Source organism: Olea europaea, unplaced genomic scaffold (genome assembly GCF_002742605.1).
Source record: "Olea europaea var. sylvestris unplaced genomic scaffold, O_europaea_v1 scaffold1942, whole genome shotgun sequence".
Lineage (NCBI taxonomy): Eukaryota > Viridiplantae > Streptophyta > Magnoliopsida > Lamiales > Oleaceae > Olea > Olea europaea.
Window position 1 is genome coordinate 76,421 of NW_019237258.1, and position 20,035 is coordinate 96,455.

The 20,035-nt window shown below is 37.6% G+C and overlaps 1 protein-coding gene across 1 annotated transcript; it reads left to right on the plus strand.

The window, feature by feature from the left end:
- The first annotated feature begins 1,824 nt into the window (after positions 1-1,824).
- LOC111379191 (54S ribosomal protein L51, mitochondrial-like) lies at positions 1,825-18,350 on the plus strand. The gene is made up of 3 exons (XM_023002539.1): positions 1,825-1,904; positions 16,241-16,347; positions 18,178-18,350. The coding sequence occupies exons 1-3, from the start codon at positions 1,825-1,827 to the stop codon at positions 18,348-18,350; spliced, it is 360 nt and encodes a 119-aa protein (XP_022858307.1).
- Positions 18,351-20,035: the final 1,685 nt, after the last annotated feature.

The following is a 20,035-nucleotide window of genomic DNA, read 5'->3' on the forward strand; positions in this document are numbered from 1 at the left end:
ACCTAAAAAATCAATGTTGTTTGAGCCACATTGTTTTTTTAAAAATACATTTTTGAACCGTATATTGATGAAAAATATATAATTATAAATAAGAAAAAAATTTAAATTTACATGTAATATTAATTTATTAAAAAATGTGTAGTTAAAATGATGTACAATTACGATTTAAAAATATAGTCTTTTCAAAGAATGTAACTCAAACTAGGCTTAAGAAATTAAACATTACTCACTTCAAATTTAAGAACAAAGGTTGCAAATTTTAAAAATTGGATATTTATTAAAATTTATTTATGATGTTAATTAATTAACTATATATTTTATTAGTTAAATATATTAAGGTTATGGATCTATACAATTTGATTACAAATTAACGATTTATTTAGTCCCAAATTATTTTACGATCGCAACTCAAAAATTTTATAAGTCATAATTTGTTCATCAGTCATAAATCAAAATTTATAAATCACAATTTATTTATCGATCACAAATATTATAAGTCATAACTTATTATACAATCACAAATTATTAAATTATTAATCACAAATTAACAATTTTTTAGATCGCACATTATTTATTGATCACAATTTATTTTTTTATTAATCACATATTATTTATTAATCACAGATTAACTAATTTAATAGTTACAATCAACCAACTAATTTGCACCATCACCAAAACTTGCAACCATCACCTCATCATTGCCTCTACCACCACCACGACGACCAAACTCATAGCAGAAAAACTACAATCACATCATCGCGCCAAATCCATCACCGCTCAATAGACCCATTGCCACTAACATCTTATCATCACCAACACAACCACTGTCACACCCACAATCACCCCGCCACCACCAAAATATGGAAGTTGTCAACACTAGCACTCCAACAACCAAAACCAATTCCTCGTCGCCCTCAACCACCTATACTGCCACTACACCAAGCCAAATATCACCCAACCTCTACGATAACATCACCACCACCTATACTTCCACCACCACATGCACTACCACCATCACCTACATCACCATCAACAACTGCAAACACCATCACCCTACCGATCACACAAACACACCACCACACCACATCATCTGAACTCCACTACCGCACCATCGCCACTACTTGGTTCGTGCAGTGATGATCACCGCCCCAAACCTTCGCAAAAAGCTAAAAAAAAAACACAATCGGTCACCACAAACCACCATAAGTACTCCATAGCATTGGAGAAATCAAACTCCGAAATGAAAAGGGCAAAAAAAGAATAGATCTCGTGGTATCAAAGTGGGATGTTACTCAAGCCACCAGATTGTTCCTAAATCACGCCCCGCCGAATTTTTCCTAAATCGCGAAGCGACGCTCGCTCCACCCACAGCGTCATCATCGCCCTACGCAATCTGCATAGTGCAACACGCTCAAGCCACCATAGCGACGTCATCGCCTGCAACCTACCTGGCCACTATGGTGGTCTCAGACTATTGCTTCCGACGATTGTGAGAGAAAGAGAAGAAGATGAAATTGATTAATGAAATTGATTAGGGTTTGGGGAGTGTTTTGATGAAATTTGTATTATAATGTTTAATATTTATTAATATTAAAAATTTGAATTAACGTCTGATTTTTGTACAAATAAACTTTGAATTTGATTTTTTAAGTTGGACCTTTAAAAATATAGATGGGTATAATTTTCACTTTCTTTAGTTCATTTGAACCGGTCGGCTCAAACCTTGTATACGCAGTCACCCTTCAAAAACCTTTCGTCTATTAATCAAATTCCCCATAATATCTCTACATCGTTGAAAAAGCTTAAATTATTAGAAGAAAAACGATGGCTTTGAGAGGCGTCTGGCAATTACAAAAGCTGATTGTCAGTTGCTGTGATTGGGGAGGTAGTAGCAGGGGTATCGGGTAATTATTAACTCTTCACTTGAAGTATCATTTTTCTCCTGTTTTTGTAGCTTTTCTATTCCATGTATTCTGAACCTATTTCTTGATGAGAAAAATTATCAATTTCATGTATTTAATAGATTTTTTTATGGGTTTTATGTCTATTCTTGACGAGAAAAATTAGATACCGAAATGAAGGGATGTTGGATTCATAATGTTAGTGTTTTCGCGCGGGTAGTCTCTAACAATTAAAAGGGGATCAGACGATTGTGTAAGGAACAAATATCTTGAAACAAAGTCTCAAAAAGAGGTGTTTTATTGACAATGACTTTACAATTGGAACTTAAACAGAATGCCTCCAAGGGGCGTAAGCACACGAGTACTGAAAAGAAATGTTTAAGTCTAAACTAAGAAATTGAAATTACATATTCTCTATTTGAGAGTCTTTGATTCGAGATCCTTTTGCTCTATGTCTTCTCTTTCTTTTATATTCCCTTGATGATTTCTTCGTGATCAACCGCTTAAAAACTGCTTAATTGTTTTATAACTACCCACTTCCTTCATGGTGGCCAACTTATCGTGGAACAGACATCTCTAATTGCTGCCACTACTCTTTGTCGTTCAACCGTCTTCAACTGAACTCATTGAATCATGGAACGTGATAAGATTACTCAATAACTGCTTCGATAACTGCACTTTTGGATAATCATAACATCTTATGTTTGCTAAGATCCTGGGCGATTCGAAGGTTTGGGCGAGAACAAGGTCATAACTTTGGGCGACTGCAAGGCAGTTCATTCGCTTAGATATTAGGAGTCTTGCAAGTTTGGGCGATGGTGTTATCGCGTTCGTGGGCTTCCACTGCATTCATTAATAACCCTATTTGGGCCTCGATCCTGAATTGCCCAGTTGGGCTTCATTCTTTAGGCTATTCGATTTGGGCTGCACTTTTAGCGTGTCAACAATTACCCCCCAATAGGGCAGAATTAAATTAATCTTTGCCATATTTACTTTGTATTTTCCAGCAACATTTTAAATTCCCAAAAATTTCAATCATTATTTCCTTCCATAGCTTGAAAAAGTGCAACACTACAAACCTTTATAAACCCCAAAGACACGCCATTTCGTTGTACCACTAACTCACGTATCATTATTTCGCGCTTCTTTCTCACAATATTATTGTTCATTTTCTTGCTTCTCTGCTACGTTTCTCAAACAAACTTCAACAAAACTTTATTTCTTTCCCAATGGCTGCTTCACAAACCCAATCTGGTGACTCTTTCAGTTTCGAAGATTTCCAGAAAATCCTCACTCGGCCATATATAACTCCGAACTTTCTTGTACCAGCCAATGTCGAACTCAATAAGTTCTATCTAGATCCTTCATTCAACAATGCCGAGGCCGTCGAACAAGTGGCGGTGGGCCAGCTGTTCCCTTGTACTCAAGGCCCTCCGTTTCTGAACTCTTTGCCGCTGAGGCCGCTTCGCGAAAGAGGTATTCACACTTGGCCTAAACCTGATGTTATTTTCCATAGATGGCATGCTCGCCTTGTGGGCCATGGTCCTACCAAGGCAATTTTTGATAGTGCTACGATTTCTGATTTGTTAGAAATCTCTCTTCAACCCCCAATTTTTGACCCAGCACTTTTTACTGCTTTAAGTTTTTGGTCATCTGAGTATAATACTTTTATTTTCCCTCTTGGTCCCATGTCCATTATTTTAAAGGATGTTGGGGCCCTAGTAAATCTGCCACCTTTGGGCGATACCATTTTTCCTGGTATTTTGATTTCTGGTGTCGCCTCAAAATTTGACAGAAAACTTACTGAGTCCTATTCAAGCTTGCAAAGCTGTTATAATCACTCGAGCGCTGAGCCTTCCCATGCTGAGCGTGTGGCCTTTCTTCAGATTTGGCTTTGTAAATATATTCTGTGTGTGTCAAGCAAGAAGCCTTCTATGAGCTATTTACCCATAGCGCACGAATTGACACGTGGTAGGCCTCTAAATTTGTGTTCTTTCTTTTTGGCTACCCTCTATAGAGGCATGGCTTCTCTTCAATTCCAATTGAAGAATGGTGCATCTCCCACTGGCAGTGGGCCTCTTTGGTTCACTCAAATATGGTTGAGAGTCTATTTTCCATCACTTGGTTCTCTATCTTTGTCCTTTCATTCCGCTAGCTGCTACGGGCTAGCTATTGACCCACTGAACCCTGTAAATATGTCCAGAAGGGATATCTTTTCATTCTTTTATAATTTGAATTCAATTTCTTCTTTCTTTCCTTTTCCTCCCCCTTTAACTCCAGCCTGGACAGTGCGAGTACCTCTCTGCTCGTTTAGGTTCAGTTTTTGACCGGGAGGGAGTTGTTCCATGATATTTTGACTGGAACCAATGCCAAAGCTGGGGTTGAAATATATGCTCCCCAATTTTTTGCTCGTCAACTTGGTTTTGGCCAAACTTGGCCTGTTCCCCCTTGTTATTCAAGAAATTTGATAGATCGCTTCCACACCATTAATAAGGCAGAGGCAGAAGCTATAGATGCTCGCAACATTATTTTGACGAGTAACTTTTCATTAGCCCCTTCAATCCTAGTCGTGCCATTCATCCCCTTTTTGAACAACTCTGGCCATTAGTGAAGCGCAGATTGTTTGCAACTGATGCCAATCGTGCTTTTCATTCACTGGATCAGCCAAACATTTCTTCCACTTCTCCTGTTTTGGTCACTCCTGTGTCTATTAGGAGTCATTCCTCCCCTACTCGTGCTAAACAGTCTGTTCGTCCATCTACTTCTCTTCCTGCCAAGCCCACTGCAGCTAAGAGTGCCCAAGCCGCAAACGGCCAGCCTCAGCATCTCCCATTTTGGAGAATGATGATGATGATGACACTCCTCTCATCGTCAGGAGAAAGGTAATTAAATTAGTTTACTCACAAGCATACTTTTCTATGTTTGAAACTTTTATATGTGCTGATGGTTTATTCGGATTTCTCAGAAAAGTTCAGCCTCTCCTTTGAAGGCTTTGGTGTTGACAGCTCCTGCTCCATCATCCTCTGTTGAGGCTGCTTCATCCAAACAAGCTGATGAAGGGACTACGCTTAAAGAGAAACCTTCAGTCCCGAAATCCTCATCACAACCAATGGATGAGCCACCTTCTTCCCAGGGCGTCAACCTCCCAAACGTCGAACCAGAAGGTAATACATTTTTTGATGTTTTACCTTTGCTTGTGCTATTGATTTTTGATTTGTCACTTTTTGAGTTCAGCAGATGCTCCCATGGGTTTTCCCGTTGTGGCAAAGTCTTTTCGCCCAGACAAGGGGAAGACCTCACAAGTGGTGAGCCACAGGTGGTAGATTTGGCTGGGGATATGCCACCTGCCAAGATTGCTGATGAAGTAATCTTTGCTTCACTTTTACTTCCACTTTGTTTATTGTAGTGAAAACCTTCAATGTTGAGAATTTTCTTTGCAGGATGCTAATAAGATTGTGTGTTCCATCCAGGACTTGTTCACTTCCTGGGGGCAAATCAAGACGTCTCGCCCTGCTTCAACCGGTCGTGCTTCTGCTTCTCAGAGGAAGATATGAAGTTCCTCAAGCAGTCGATATTTGAGTATGTATCCTTTATGGATATGGACACCGGTCAGGCTAGTGCTGCCAAACATAAGGATAAGCTTGAGCATTTGAGTGCGAAGTTGGTGCAAGCACTGACACTTCCGTCGCTCAATCTTTCTGCTGATTTTAAAGCGACGTTGAAAGTTGTCCATTCCGAGATTCTCTCCTTGCTGGCAAAAAATGTTGAACTGAAGGCTAAGAGTACTCAATATCTTTGTGCTGTATCTGAAAGAGACCCTTTGCTTCTGGAGATCAACAAAGCTGAGGACGAATTGAAAGAAATCTCTTTCGAAATGATGATTGAATACTCTTTGATGACCAGTTTGGCTGCACAGATGAAGGAGCTTCAATCAAGAATGGACGACTGCAAGGCGAGAATGACTGCTAAAAAATGTAATGCCTCCCAAGGAATTGAGCGAACCAAGTCTTTGGTCGAGGAGTACAAGAAGTTGGAAGTTGATGATGATTTTGTAGTTGAATTGGATATCACTTCTTCTCGACAGAGCGAGGATTGGGGGAGACTTAGGGAAAGAATTCATTCGATCTGGGACGAATTGTAATCAAAACATATAATGTCTTAACTTTTCTTTTTGTAACTTCGTATTAACTTTCCCCTTGTAACCTCGTACTGATGTCCATTGATAATTCTGAACGTACCAGCAGCCATTATCACTAATGAACGATTAATTTGTCTTCTTGTGTATTTATTGACGTCGTCTTTAATCGTCAACTCCCCAAGCATTTAACTGCTTTATGCTAAGATTCACGCACATTTTCTCTTGGTGTTTCTGTCTCTTTTCCCAAGATTTCGGGCCATTTGATTCCAGTTACTAGGTACGAATGTGGCTGTTCATATTCTGTCTTTTCACTTTCACGCCCCTATAAATGCACTTATATTCTACACTTGTCATTTTCATTTCCATTCTTTTCTTCAAAACCAATTTGCTGCCATCGTTTAACATTTTGACAATCGATCCAAAACCTTCGTCTTCCATAGAAATGGATCATTTGATCCGTCCATTTTGCCATCTTTTTTGATGTCACCTTTGGTATGGGAGATATAGAAAATATTATTTGACCAGCGAAGTTCTTCCCATCATCTCCATGTTCCTTACAAGGAGTTCGATGATAGAAAACAATTTTTGAGGATGCCTGCAAGCTACCTTGCTTGCTGAGAGTGCTTCTCAACCTCCTCGCCCGTTATTGCAGCGATGCATTCAGGAAGGCGATGTGAGGGTACTTTTTCTTCCCTTCTACTTGCTGAGAGTGCTTCTTGGCCTCTCTGCTTGCCTTTGCAGCAGTGCGATCAGGATAGAAATCAAGGCCAGTTCACCCTCTACTTGACGATCGACCTAGAGATTAGTTTGCTCTTAATTGTAACTTATAGAGCATTTAGTATTTTGTATTTTGCAACTTTATAATGAACATTTGATAACAAAGGAATTTATTTGAACGTATTTCGCTCTGGCCCTTTTTTATTTACAATCGTTCAACGCGATTTGATTACGCTTTTATTTGTTCACTTTCTCATAAGGAAGGAACATATTTTTTCAAATATTTGCCATTAATGAACCTCATATGCTTGGTGCCATCTAAATCTTCCAACTGATAGGCTCCATTAGGCTACACACTATTTACTTTATATGGCCATTCCCAATTTGGCAACCACTTGCCATATTTTGGATCCTTGCTATCCAAAGGGAGTATTATTTTCCAAATCAATTCGCCCAGGCTGAACAACTTGGCTATAACTTTTTTATTATAGAACTTAGTCATTCTTCTTTTTTGAACTTGTAATCTATCTAGAATGTCCAACTTTAATTCGTCCAACTCCAATAAGTTTTAAACTAGTGATTCGGTATACTCATCGTCACTTAACTTATGTTGCGAACACACTCTGATCGATTGCACGTTAATTTTCAAAGGCAAAACGGCCTCCTGTCCATAAGTAAGTTGGAAAGGAGTGGTTTTGGTACTTGATCGAAGCGATGTTCTATAAGCCCATAAGGCCTTGTCCAGACATTCGTGCCAATTTCTGGCATTTCATCTATCATTTTTCTTATGATATTTTTTAGAATCTTATTAGAAGATTCTGCTTGTCCCTTAGATTGAGCGTAATATGGTGTGGAGTTTACTAATTTAACTCCAAACTCGCTCAAGAATTTATTCATTTGATCCCCATTTAAAGATGTTCCGTGATCTACCATCAAGGTTTGTGAAATTCCAAATTTATAAATGATATGATCACGGATAAATTCTATGACACTCTTCTGAGTGATCTCCTTTAAAGGTATCGCTTCTACCCACTTAGTGAAAAATCAGTTGCAACTATAACAAAGGTATGTTGCTTGGACGATGGGGGATAAATCTTCCCTATCAAATCTATCGCCCAACCATTGAACGACCAGGGTTTGATAATAGGTGTCATTTTTTTGCTGGTGCCCTTTGTATTGGACCATGCTTTTGGCATGCCAGACAACTCTTCGCATATTGAACACATGATTCTCTCATCTTAGACCAAAAATATCCATTCCTAATAATTAACCATCTCATCCTTTGGCCTGCTTGATGAGCTCCACATATTCCTTCATGCACTTCAGCCATAATCGTCCTGACTTCTTGCAAACTTATACATTTTAACAATATACCATCAAAGCGTTTCTTAAACAACTCTTCAGCTATCAGTGTATAGTTTAGCAAACGCAACTTCATTTTTCTACTATCTCCTTTATTAGGTTCTTTAAGGAACCTTTTAATCTCTACCCTCCAATCTATTGCATCTCTATCTTATATGCAATGAATTTCAATTGTTCTCGCCCTTCTTTGGATCACGGGCAATATTGTTCCATACTCACAAGTAGACTTTCAATCTAAAACCTTTGAGTACCCTGAGGTCATCTGGGCCAATTCGTTTGCTACGTCCTTATATATCCTATTAACATATTGAAGCTCTATTTGGTCGAATTCTTCCTACAACTCTTGGGCGATTCTATACTGACTTATAATGGAATCACATTGGCATTTAAAATCACCAATCAACTGGTGAATTACCAATTGAGAATCGCCTCTAACGATCACATTCTTTACCCCCATATCAATCATTAATTCTAGGCCCACTATTAAGGCTTCGTATTCGGCCTGATTGTTGGTGTACATCCTGTCCAAAGTGAATGTGAACTTGTAACAAATCCCTAAATGATTTATCAATGCTACTCCTACTCCTGCACCTTTAGAGGTTTTCGATCCATCGAAATATAAAACCCAAGGTTTTAATTCGAATGAATTGATCTCTAACTCAATTTCTTCAGACATATCAAGGCATGGATGATCGACCAGAAAGTTAGCCAAAGCCTGATTTTTGACTGCCTTTTGGGGTATGTATTGTATTTCGAATTCTAATAAAGCTAATGTCCAAAGGCCTACCCTTTGGTGCAAAATAAGGCAAGAGAACATATACTTAACCAAATTTACTTTAGAAATTAAATAAACGGTTACGGGCCGTAAATAAGTCCTTAATTTTGTACATGTGAAATACAATGCAAGACATAATTTTTCAATGGCAGAATAATTACATTCACATTTTGTTAACCGTCTACTCAAGTAGTAAATTGCCATTTCTTCACCAAATTGGTCTTCCTGCGCGACCATTCCAGCTATTGATTCTTTTTCAGTCGATACATACACTTTCATTGGCCATCCTTGGATTGGTGACACCAACACTGGTGGACTTGATAAATATGTCTTTAGACTTTCAAAAGCCTTTTGATGCACTTCTTTCCAGATGAATTCGTCCTGATTTTTCAACTTTAAAAACGGCGAAAAGGCTTTAGTTCCCCCTGCACAGTTAGAAATAAAGCGTCTTAAAAAGTTTACTTGGCCTAGAAACCTTTCCAATTTTTTTTTGTTGCTAGGTGGTTTAGCCTCTAGAATGGCTTTCGCTTTATTTTTATGAAGTTCAATCCCCCTTTTGTGTACTAAGAAACCAAGAAAATTTCCTGCATTAACACCAAATGCACATTTCAAGGGATTCAACTTTAGTTTATATTGCTTCATTCGCTCAAATGAACATCTTAATTGTTCAAAATGGTCCTCTTCTTTAATGGATTTAACCACTATATCATCTACATACACTTCAACATACTTGCCCTTCATATCATGAAGAATCAAATTCATTGCCCTTTGATAAGTTGCTCCTACATTTTTCAGGCCGAAAGGCATAACTACCCATTCAAAACATCCTAGAGACCCAGGGCATCTAAAGGCAGTTTTGTGTATATCTTCCTCAGCTATATAAATTTGATTGTATCCTAAAACCCATCCATGAAGGAATACGTTACATGTCCGGCAGTCGAGTCTACTAAAGAATCTACCGTGGGAATCTACAGTGGGCATTGGATATTCCTCTTTAGATGTGGCTATGTTTAGATTCCTAAAGTCTATGCACACCCTTAGTTTACCATTCTTTTTTAATATCGGCACGATGTTGGACAACCATTTAACATATCTGGCCGTTCTAATAAAGCCTGCTTTTAATAATCGCTCTATCTCTTCCTTAATTTCAGGGAATACATTAGGAGCGAAACACCTAGAAGGTTGCCTATGAGGTTTAAAATTAGGCTTGGTTGATAATCTATGTTCCACCAAATCTCTATCTAAACCAGGCATATGTTCATATTCTCAAGCAAAACAATCTTTGTACTCCTTTAATAAAGCGATTAATTTATCACTAACCTCTTGATCGAGCATTTGTCTTATGAACGTTGGGCGATCTTCTCCTTCATTGCCAATATTCACTTTAATCAAGGACTCTTGTGCTTGAGCGTATCCAGGCTTGGCAATCCTTATTACTTCGTCGTCCAGTTCCCTTGTAGGTACTTCTTCTTCCAAACAATCCACCTTGTTGACTTCTCGGCCAATACTTTGTTCCAACTCGAACACTGCCAGTTTGTCTCTTAATGCTTTCAAGGCTACTGCTTCTTTCGTCTTGTCCTTGCATTCTTTATTGAAAGCCACTAATTTGGCTTTGAAAGCCTGAATATCAGCCATTTGTCTTTGTTGTTTACAACTCATTTAAAACTCCTTGGTCATTATGTTGGGCCTCATCTGACTGAACATTTCAGTGAGTGCATTCACCGAAAACGACTCTTCACTCTGCGCGACAATCTGAGTTTCTTCTCCATCTTGGACTACTCTGACAGGTCCATCATTTCCTTCGTACATGAACTTTTCCACTGAGTTTGCTTCTGCGACAAAAGGCCTATGATCGGCCTGCACCACCTCTACTTTACCTTTGTCATTTCAAAAAACTAGGCATTGATTGAGTGATGAGGGTATACAGCGACTTCCGTGTATCCAATCTCTTCCTAATAACACATTGTAACTAGTGGGACCATCTATTACAAAGAAGATTGTGGTCCTAGTAGTTGTTCCTATAGTTATGTCCAATGGCATAATCTCTTTAACTGAAGTTGCTCCATTATCGACAAGCACTTTTGCCACAGGTATGCCGTTAACTAGAGCTTTGACGTACAATGGTCTCAAATGTTTGGTCAATTTCATGGCTGGTCGCTTAAAAATAACCTTTTTGATAGCATCTATTTCCACTTCTTGCTTGTCCTCTGTCAAGTTACCCTTTTGTGATAAGTCAACGTGCAGCATATCGCACTGAGCCTCTATCTCCTAAATTTCTTTTTTACTATTTTCTAATACTTCTTCTTCAGTTACCCAACCTGTGGGAGAAGGCACTATTCTTGGAGGTGATCCATACTTTTCAGAGCAAGGCACTCTCTTCTTCCTTTTGGGCATCCCGTACAGCACGTAATAATTGAAAAAATACCCAGATGGTTCTCCCAATAAGTCTATTTCACGAACTCCCTCTCGATGTAATTATTTCAACAAAGTATTGTACGATACTTCTCTTCTTCTCCTTTCTGCTTCCAGATCGATTTCCTCTTCGATGTCTATCATATCATCATCTTCACCATTGTAGGCCTCTCTAGAAGTTTGGCCTTCTTCATATTCCAGCATGCATGCTTCCTCTTCGTTATCCTCCTTTTCTTCTTCTCCCTTCCCTTTATTCTTGAACTCATTGGCTAGTAAATAGTTATTAGCCACGACAGGAGGTAACGTACCAAACTAAATAGTAAGGGGCTGATCTGGATCTTCTCCATCCCTTCTGTCTCGCTCAAACTTCGACCTCCCAGAAGAAGTCTTTGGCAATTCTTCCATAGGTTCGCCTGTACCAGTCTCTTCACTGTCGTTGAGAACATTTTGATTGGCAGCCTTGAATAGTCTAGGTGCCTTAAGACGTAGCATTTCATGTTGTTGCCTCATCATTCGCCCATAGTTCCATTGAAAACGCCTTTGTTGGGTTCTAGTCATCTCGTTAAAAGGTATCGCCCTTCTAGCCTTATACTGGAATGAATGCCATACATTTGGTTGGCAAGGTTGCGGTCTGAATGTTCTCCCATTATTTACTGGCCTGAACTGCCTCTCAAAAGGCGGTCCCTTATAGAACGATGTATCCCGCCCTCTACCAGGCTGAACGTTTGTGAAAAAACTAGGGCGATGGTGATGCTGCCATATCCCTGGTTTTTCTGCATTTGCACTCACTTCTTTTTTGCATCTTGCACATAGGACGTTTTCGTCCTTTTTGGGCTCCTTTCCTTTGATACGTTCAAAGACGCTGGTATGTGATCCAGGGTCTTCTTCCCCATCATCTATAACCAACTTGAATTTTGGCAACTTGTTTTTGAAACCAGATGTCACCATGTTCACTCCAAGTGGTTGTGGAAAAGGATTTTCATCCACTGTCATCTTCCTCTTATCCTCGAACGTAATTCATCCTGATTCAATGGCATCTTCTAACACATGGCAAAAAAACCAAACAGTTGTTAGTCAAATGTGACCATGCATTATGCCACTTACAATATTTTTTACCCTTAACTTGTTCGGGGCTTGGTAATTTATGCTTATCGCTCAGCTTTATATGCTTATCCTTATATAATTTATTAAATATAAGGTCAGCTTTGGTTACATCGAACGAGAACGTTCTAGCTTTTATGTTTTCATCTTTTATAGGCTCATCCTTACCCGACGGTCTAGGCTTAGCCATTATAGGACAAGTATACGTGTCTCCTTTAACTAATTCAGTAAACACATTTCGGTTTTATCATAATACTCGTCATTAATGGTATGAACATCAAAATTTGGGTCTCTATAATAAATCCCCTTGCTAGAGTTTTTCATTTGCTCTTCTTCTCTTATTAATCGTTCATACCTAATCACGTTCGCACTCAATTGGAAAAGATCAAGAAATTCCTTGTCTTGGAATTTCTTTTTCAAATCAAAGCTTAAGCAACCATGAGCGATTTTAACAAACTCCTTTTTGAGCAAAGGTACAAAACATTTACTTCTTGCCGTCTTGAACCTTTGAAGGAAACCTTCTGCCCATTCGTTTGACATTTGACGTAGATTAGCCAATTCGACCAAAGTAACTTCAAACTCAGTCTTATAAAACTGAGCGTGGAGCAATTGCTCTAGTTGTTGTCATGTTTGGACAGAGTTTGCTGGTAAATTAATGAACTAGGAGAAGGCTACTCCTTTTAATGAACTAAGGAACAGCCTCATTTTATGGTAATCAGTTACGTCACCACTTTGCAGTGTGAATCGCCCTATGTGTTCTAGAGTAAACACCTCTCCTAAACCGGTAAACAGTGAGAATTCTGGCACTTTATACCCTCTAGGCCATGGATATGCTTGGTCTACCCAATCAGGATATGGCTTTATGTAAGTCGGCCTAATGACAGGACGTATCCCAAAAGCCATCTGGTCCTACACTATTTCCATAATCTGATTCCTCAACATGACGTTGGGGTCATATGGAATTCCTGCAGGTTGGTTGATCGGTTGATTTGCTAGAGGCCTGATGTTTGGTCCTTGGTTGGCAACAAAGTTGCCATGATTTGGGTCATTGTTACCATTAGCCTGAACATTTATTCCATCATTAACACGTGGGGTATTCTGTCCATTATTTAGGACATTATCTCTTACGTTTAAGTTACCCCCCAAGTTAGATATAACATTGCCACTATTCTGATTTGGTATTATATCACCCCCCTGGTTTGAAGTAGAGGGATCAAAAGGTGATTCTACTCCTTGATTTAAACTTAGGACTGGGGGATTATGTCCCACAATTATCCTAATTTGAAAGTGGTTTGCAAGAGGCACAACTGGCTGACAAATTTGGCCTACTAACTTATTCATCATTTCGTTCAAAGTATTCAGTTGTTTGGTCATGTTGTCATAATGTGCATTCCCATTCTGGGTAAGTCTTTCCATATTATGAATATTTCGTAGATTTACCTGTTCAACGACATCTTGTATGAGTTCTCCAAGTAATGTACGCATGGTTCGAGGACTCAACTCTGTCATTGGTTCGTAACGACTATGATTGCTCTGATTCTGTCCATTTGTTCGTGGGGAGCTATGCTGCCCCTCATATCACTCGATCACGGACTGGACTCCTCCCTAACTTGCTGCTTCCTTATCGAATTTCTGAAGTATATTGTTTCACGTTTTGTATCTTCAACACCAAACATCAAAGTCCCACTGGGCGAGCCAAATTGTTTCGCGCAGGTAGTCGCTAACAATTAAAAGAGGATCAGACGATTGTGTAAAGAACAAACCTCTTGAGACAAAGTCCCAAAAAATGGTGTCTTATTGACGATGACTTTACAATTGGAATTTAAACAGAATGCCTCCAAGGGGCGCAAACACACGAGTACTGAAAAGAAATGTTTAAGTCTAAACTGGGAAATTGAAATTACATATTCTCTGTCTGAGAGTGTTTGATTAGGGATCCTTTTGCTCTGTGTCTTCTCTTCCTTTTATATTCCTTGATGATTTCTTCGTGATCAACCGCTTAGAAACTGCTTGATTGTTTTAGTATTACCCACTTTCTTCATGGTCGCCAACTTATCGTGGAACTGCTGTCACTACTCTTTGTCATTCAACCGCCTTCAATTGAACTCCTTGAATCGTGGAACGTGATAAGATTACTCAATAACTGCACTTTTGGATAACCATAACATCTTATGTTTGCTAAGATCCTGGACGATTCGAAGGTTTGGACGAGAACAGGGTCATAACTCTGGGCGACTACAAGGCACTTTATTCGCTCAGATTTTGGGCGTCTTGCAAGCTTGGGCGATAGTGTTACCGCGTTCGTGGGCTTTCACTGCATTCATTAATAACCATATTTGGGCCTTTATCCTAAATTGTCCAGTTGGACTTCATTCTTTGAGCTATTCGATTTGGACTGCACTTTTAGCGTGTCAATAGTTAGCAGCTAATTATTTTTAACTATTCTGTATTTACTCCTCTTTCGTGTTTCCTCCCGGTATCAGCCCGGAATAATATTAGTATCTTGATATTGCTCTAAGCACATTGCACCAAAATTTGATTATACTCTATTTGGAACTTGATTATTTAACCTAGATCTCTTTGGCTTTGTTACCTTGTGTGATCCCTATATAAAACGATTCATTTCGTTTTCACCTGTATAGGTATTGACAATGATGCTTAGGTTAGTAGGATATATGTGCAACTTTTAGCTATTTCGAGTTTAAGTTTACATGTTGTCTTCAATATCTGTGCTACCGGCTAAGTAGCTGCATGGACTGAGGATGCGGTGCGGTGGAAGGTTTAATATTGGAAAAGTGGGATATGGTTTGGTGTTATGTGCACAATCACATTATGTTCACTCCTTTAAATGCATGAAACCCACGTCATAAACATATGACATTTGGACAATGGTATGAAAAAAAAGTCCATTAATTGGCAATGGATCATAAATTTAAATATGACATCAAGATGTTTGATTGCTCCCATAGGTATTTCAGATAAACTTGCCTGCCATTTTCAATTATTTACATTGCCTGCACATCTTTTACAAGAAAATAAAGATATTAATAATTTGTTGGGCATCCTTATATTTCTAACCCACAGAGTAAGATGGATCGTGAATATGACATTTGATTTGAAAACATCCTCTTCCAACACCATACCTGACTACAAGTAATATATGCAAGCACGTGTATGTACCATGTATGATAACATACACAAGTACAAAGCTACACATCATGCAAATTAGATACATTTTGTTCTCAATAGTTAAAATTTATTGGTCCATACACATTAGCATGATCACTTATGATATGAGTTTGAAGTGGAGTATACAATAGAACAACAAGAACTAAGGCTTATTCACGATAAAAGTGTAATTTGCATATATAAGAAACCATTCCTTTCATATTCTATGCCACTTTAATGAAAACTCACTTTGGAACATCATATATTTGGTAAATTAATGATGTTTATCTTTATTGTTTGGGAAATTGCATCAATCGTTTAGTTGCAGAAAAATAAAATTTACTTAAGGCTCCCAGAAGTAATGGACAGGTGTTATAAAGTGTTTGAAAAATTGAAATTTTTATGTTGGAATATACACAATCAATGGAGTGTGGAAGAATGTCGTTTTCAAATGGTATACAACTCAGCACATTGTTATCATGAAATTCTTCTCTGGATAACAAATAACAATCAGCTATACTATCTTCCAGATAGAAGTTAAAATAGAATAGCTAACAGTTATATATTGGAGAAAAACGATCAATGTTGCTTTTTAATGATCTATAATCAAACAAGGCTAACAATTTGGTTTCAAACAGGATCAGTGATTTCTTTTATTTTGTTTAGGGAATTTCTGGAATCTCAGTTGCTAGCATTTAAAGAAAAAAATCCTCAGCTCGAGGTGATCGCCGAGCTCAATCGTGGTCATCATCCATTTTTGAAGGGCTTATACAGTAAGAATTCCCTCTTTCTCTTGATCTATCTATCCTTACTCCCAATATCATGTTGTTTCTTTCTTGTTTAAATTAATAATAAACTTCTTGTGTATTATCCTTTGATTAATAAAATATCTGATTACCTTTCAAAAAATAAAAAATCCATTCATCCTTACTTGATTTTGTGTATGCATTTTTATTTTTACACTTCCCTTTGGATTAGACAATCTATGTTTGAAAATTTATGTGGAGTCTTGGATCAACTGAATCTAATTCACATCTCTTCATGGAACACAGTTGTAGGTTTCTGGCCTGATAATCATCTATTTATTTAGACATGCAGGCCTGTTTGTTTGACTGAAGCATAGGTCATCCAGATACTAGGTTCTTTGACTGCAGAGGTATAAATGAGAAACACGTTGGTCTGCTGTTAGAGTCTTGAGCAAATCTTTTATTCTAGTCCCTTTTTTCCCCCGGTTTTGGGGATTGTGGGAGGGGCAAATGTGGGGTAGATACATTTCTGGCTGTTTTACTTGCATCTAATCACACACAAGTAAGCTCACTTAATTTTACTGCTGGTATGTCATTGAATGTGTTAAGAAGATATAGCAAGCCAACATGGATGATTAATTCAAGATTATATGTGGATGTTGGAAGTGAGAGTTTGAGAGATAGAGACTGAGAGTTCCTAGAGGCACTGCTATTCATGCCAAAATAGTATCTTTAAGCTACATCAGTTCTTTTACATAAGAAATAGCAGGAATGCCCTTGCGAAACAATTTTTTTTATTGTAAAAAAGAAGTTATTTGATAGAAACTTATGTTCATTATGAGCAAATCGGAGTCAGATAATATGACATCCTCTAACATTGAAAACGAAGGAAAACATACAAACTACATCAGAAGAACCTTCCAGCTAACAGTGACTACACGAAATCCTTAAATTCCTTATTGGAAAATGCCCAAACTAGTTTGAATCTGGTGATAAACACCCTAATGCCTCAAACTAGTTGAACACGTGCGAATAATAAACCATTGAAGCAGGAGAGATAAAATCCAGAAATGATAATGCCGGAAGGAGGGTTGGAGATGGCTAAGCTACATTTTTTATTTATTTATTTATTTTTTTTTTTGGAACACTTCATAGCAGAAATATAGAGGAAGAGAAGGGGGAGAAGAGAAGAAAAATCTAATCAAATGTTGAACTAAACTTAAGATGTGGAAATATTTATAGGGTTTTGTCAAAAAGTATTATAGTTCTAATAAGGATAGCAAGTTTGTATGGGACCTTATTCCGGGTTGCATCGTATGGTGTGTGTAGAAATAAAAAAACAGCTGCTATTTTGATAATCAAACACGGACAACAAAACATATTAGAGAATTGTTTTATTTGACATTGTATACTTGGTTTAATGATGCGACTTCTAGGCACATGGACGGGTTGCCCAAATTCAAATTTTTTTTTTCAGATTTAAATTGATAATACACTTTCTATTTATTACTTATTGATTAATAAAATACTTGATTACTTTTCAAAATAAAGGTATTCTAGTTCTAATGTCTCACAGATTTCTAGTCATTTAATTTTCACTACAACGTTAATAGAAAAACGTGGAGAATAAATATCTTAGTGCCGCATTTCAACTATCTTTACCATTCAGCAACTGCATAGCTGATTCAGAACCATGGTCATTTAGATCTAGTATTTGCCTATTCCTTATACTATATAACTATTGAAAATAATTCTTAAAGAATCTGAGCACATGATTGCGTGTTCTTCTTATTCAGGTGCCGGGCCTATACAATTTCAGTCGATTATAATTGATTTTTTGATTGGTTCGACATGCAGGGAACAAGAACGAGCGAGTTGTATGCGTTAAGAATATGACTCCCGAGGACGTGCACCAGTGTGCAACCAGGCTAAGGAATGCACTAGGACGAAAGGCGGTGAAGCTGAAGACAAGGCACGTCACAAAACATCCTAGTGTTCAAGGTACTTGGACGACCGACCTTCAGATGTGAGCTTCTCGAGTAGTGTAACAAAGCGTTCCAAGTTTCGCTTCATCATCGGTACTTGGAGGACGACAATTAGCTTGGATCATGTTACAGAAATGGGGGTAGTCTTCTACCTTGTGCGATTGTTTTTTTTGGCAAGGAAAGTGGTTTCGGCCTGTAACAAGCCAAATTTCTACAACACAATAGAAATTTCTGTTACTGTTTGAGTTCCTATGCTGCTCCCTTGCTTGACCATATGTTTTATAGGAACGTTTCTAGAAATTCAATGGAGTGTGATTTTCTTAATTACTGTGTATTAAACATGTAATATTTGTAAAATCAGGGCCGGTTTTGTGATTTTCGGGGCTTGTGGCGAACTCCATAAATTAGGCCCACCAAAATCAGCGTAAATATAAGATCCAACGGTGTATTATTATGCAAAATATTGTTAACTAGGGACTTCAATATTGGATTCAAGATCAGGCTAAAAAAATTCAAATTGAACTAATATGCGAAAAAAAATTACAAATAAAAAATTATTTTTACAAATAAAAAATAATAATAAATAAATAAATGGTTTTTGGGCCTGGAGCTCCCTAAGTCTAACCCTGCTGCTAACTTAAAACTTAATAATAAAACAACAAACAAATATATTAGAATTCTGCTTCTAATGAATTTTGGAAAATGTAAAATTATTCATTTATGAGCTTTCAAAGGTTTGATTACTATGATTTATTCTCTGCATAATTATGAGGGCAAAAACTACTACAACTTCGTAAATCCAAACGCTGAAATAGAATTCTGTAAATTTCAAATTGAATAGAATAATTACTACAGGGCCCAACACTAGTCAATTTCATAAAAGGTATAAATTACTAACAAACAAGAAGAAAAAAAACTACTGGAGTGAAACAAACGTGAATAGATAAACATCTCAATTCATTTAAAGAAAGAATAAACCCATGTCTTCGTTGAATACTTATCTAATTATAAAATCACTAATAATCTATTTCATAAGAAACCCACAAATCAATAAAAGCAAAAAGTCCACAAAATTGAGTCCCAAAATCCAATAAACCAAAAGACAGGGAAGAAGAGCCTGAGGGAAAACTTTCAATTTGAGCCCGAATTGTTCCATCTTGGGTAGCAGAAGTGAGATGATTCCTCTCCATATCACATATAAAGTGATCATCTACATAAGTCTGCCAAGACATTTCAAATTCTCTCCTTTTTTTTCTTTTTTCAATTTGTAAAACAAATACTATTTTCTCTCTGTGAGGTCTGCTTATTTTGAGTTTCATTCTTCAATTTGAATCGAATTTATTGAGTTAGGTTGTGAATTTTCTGAAGTTAGCGTGGGATGTTAAGTTTTGTTTAGCTCTGATACCAAATTATTGAACTCTGATACTTGTTGAGTTTTGGAACACATAAGAAAAATAGAATTTATTAATGAAATAAATTTTACACAATTTTAGATGCACACCAAAAATACTAACTAAACACACTAGGACATCTCACCAATTATTTTACCAACTCACTTTCTCTCACTATGCACTACCTCTCTCCTATATTTTTCTCTATCTCTCTACCTCTCACCACTCACACACTACACTGCTTATGCTATCCTCACACACTTGTATCTATATTTCCTTCACCAACTCTTCTCTCACCTGACCACACATGACACACACACACACATATACATGCTTCCT

Coding starts and splice junctions, on each gene's coding strand:
- LOC111379191 (XM_023002539.1), top strand. CDS start 1,825: ATGGCTTTGAGAGGCGTCTGGCAATTACAAAAGCTGATTGTCAGTTGC. Junction 1,905..16,240: donor GGTAGTAGCAGGGGTATCGG/GTAATTATTAAC, acceptor TATTTTGTTTAG/GGAATTTCTGGAATCTCAGT. Junction 16,348..18,177: donor ATTTTTGAAGGGCTTATACA/GTAAGAATTCCC, acceptor TTCGACATGCAG/GGAACAAGAACGAGCGAGTT.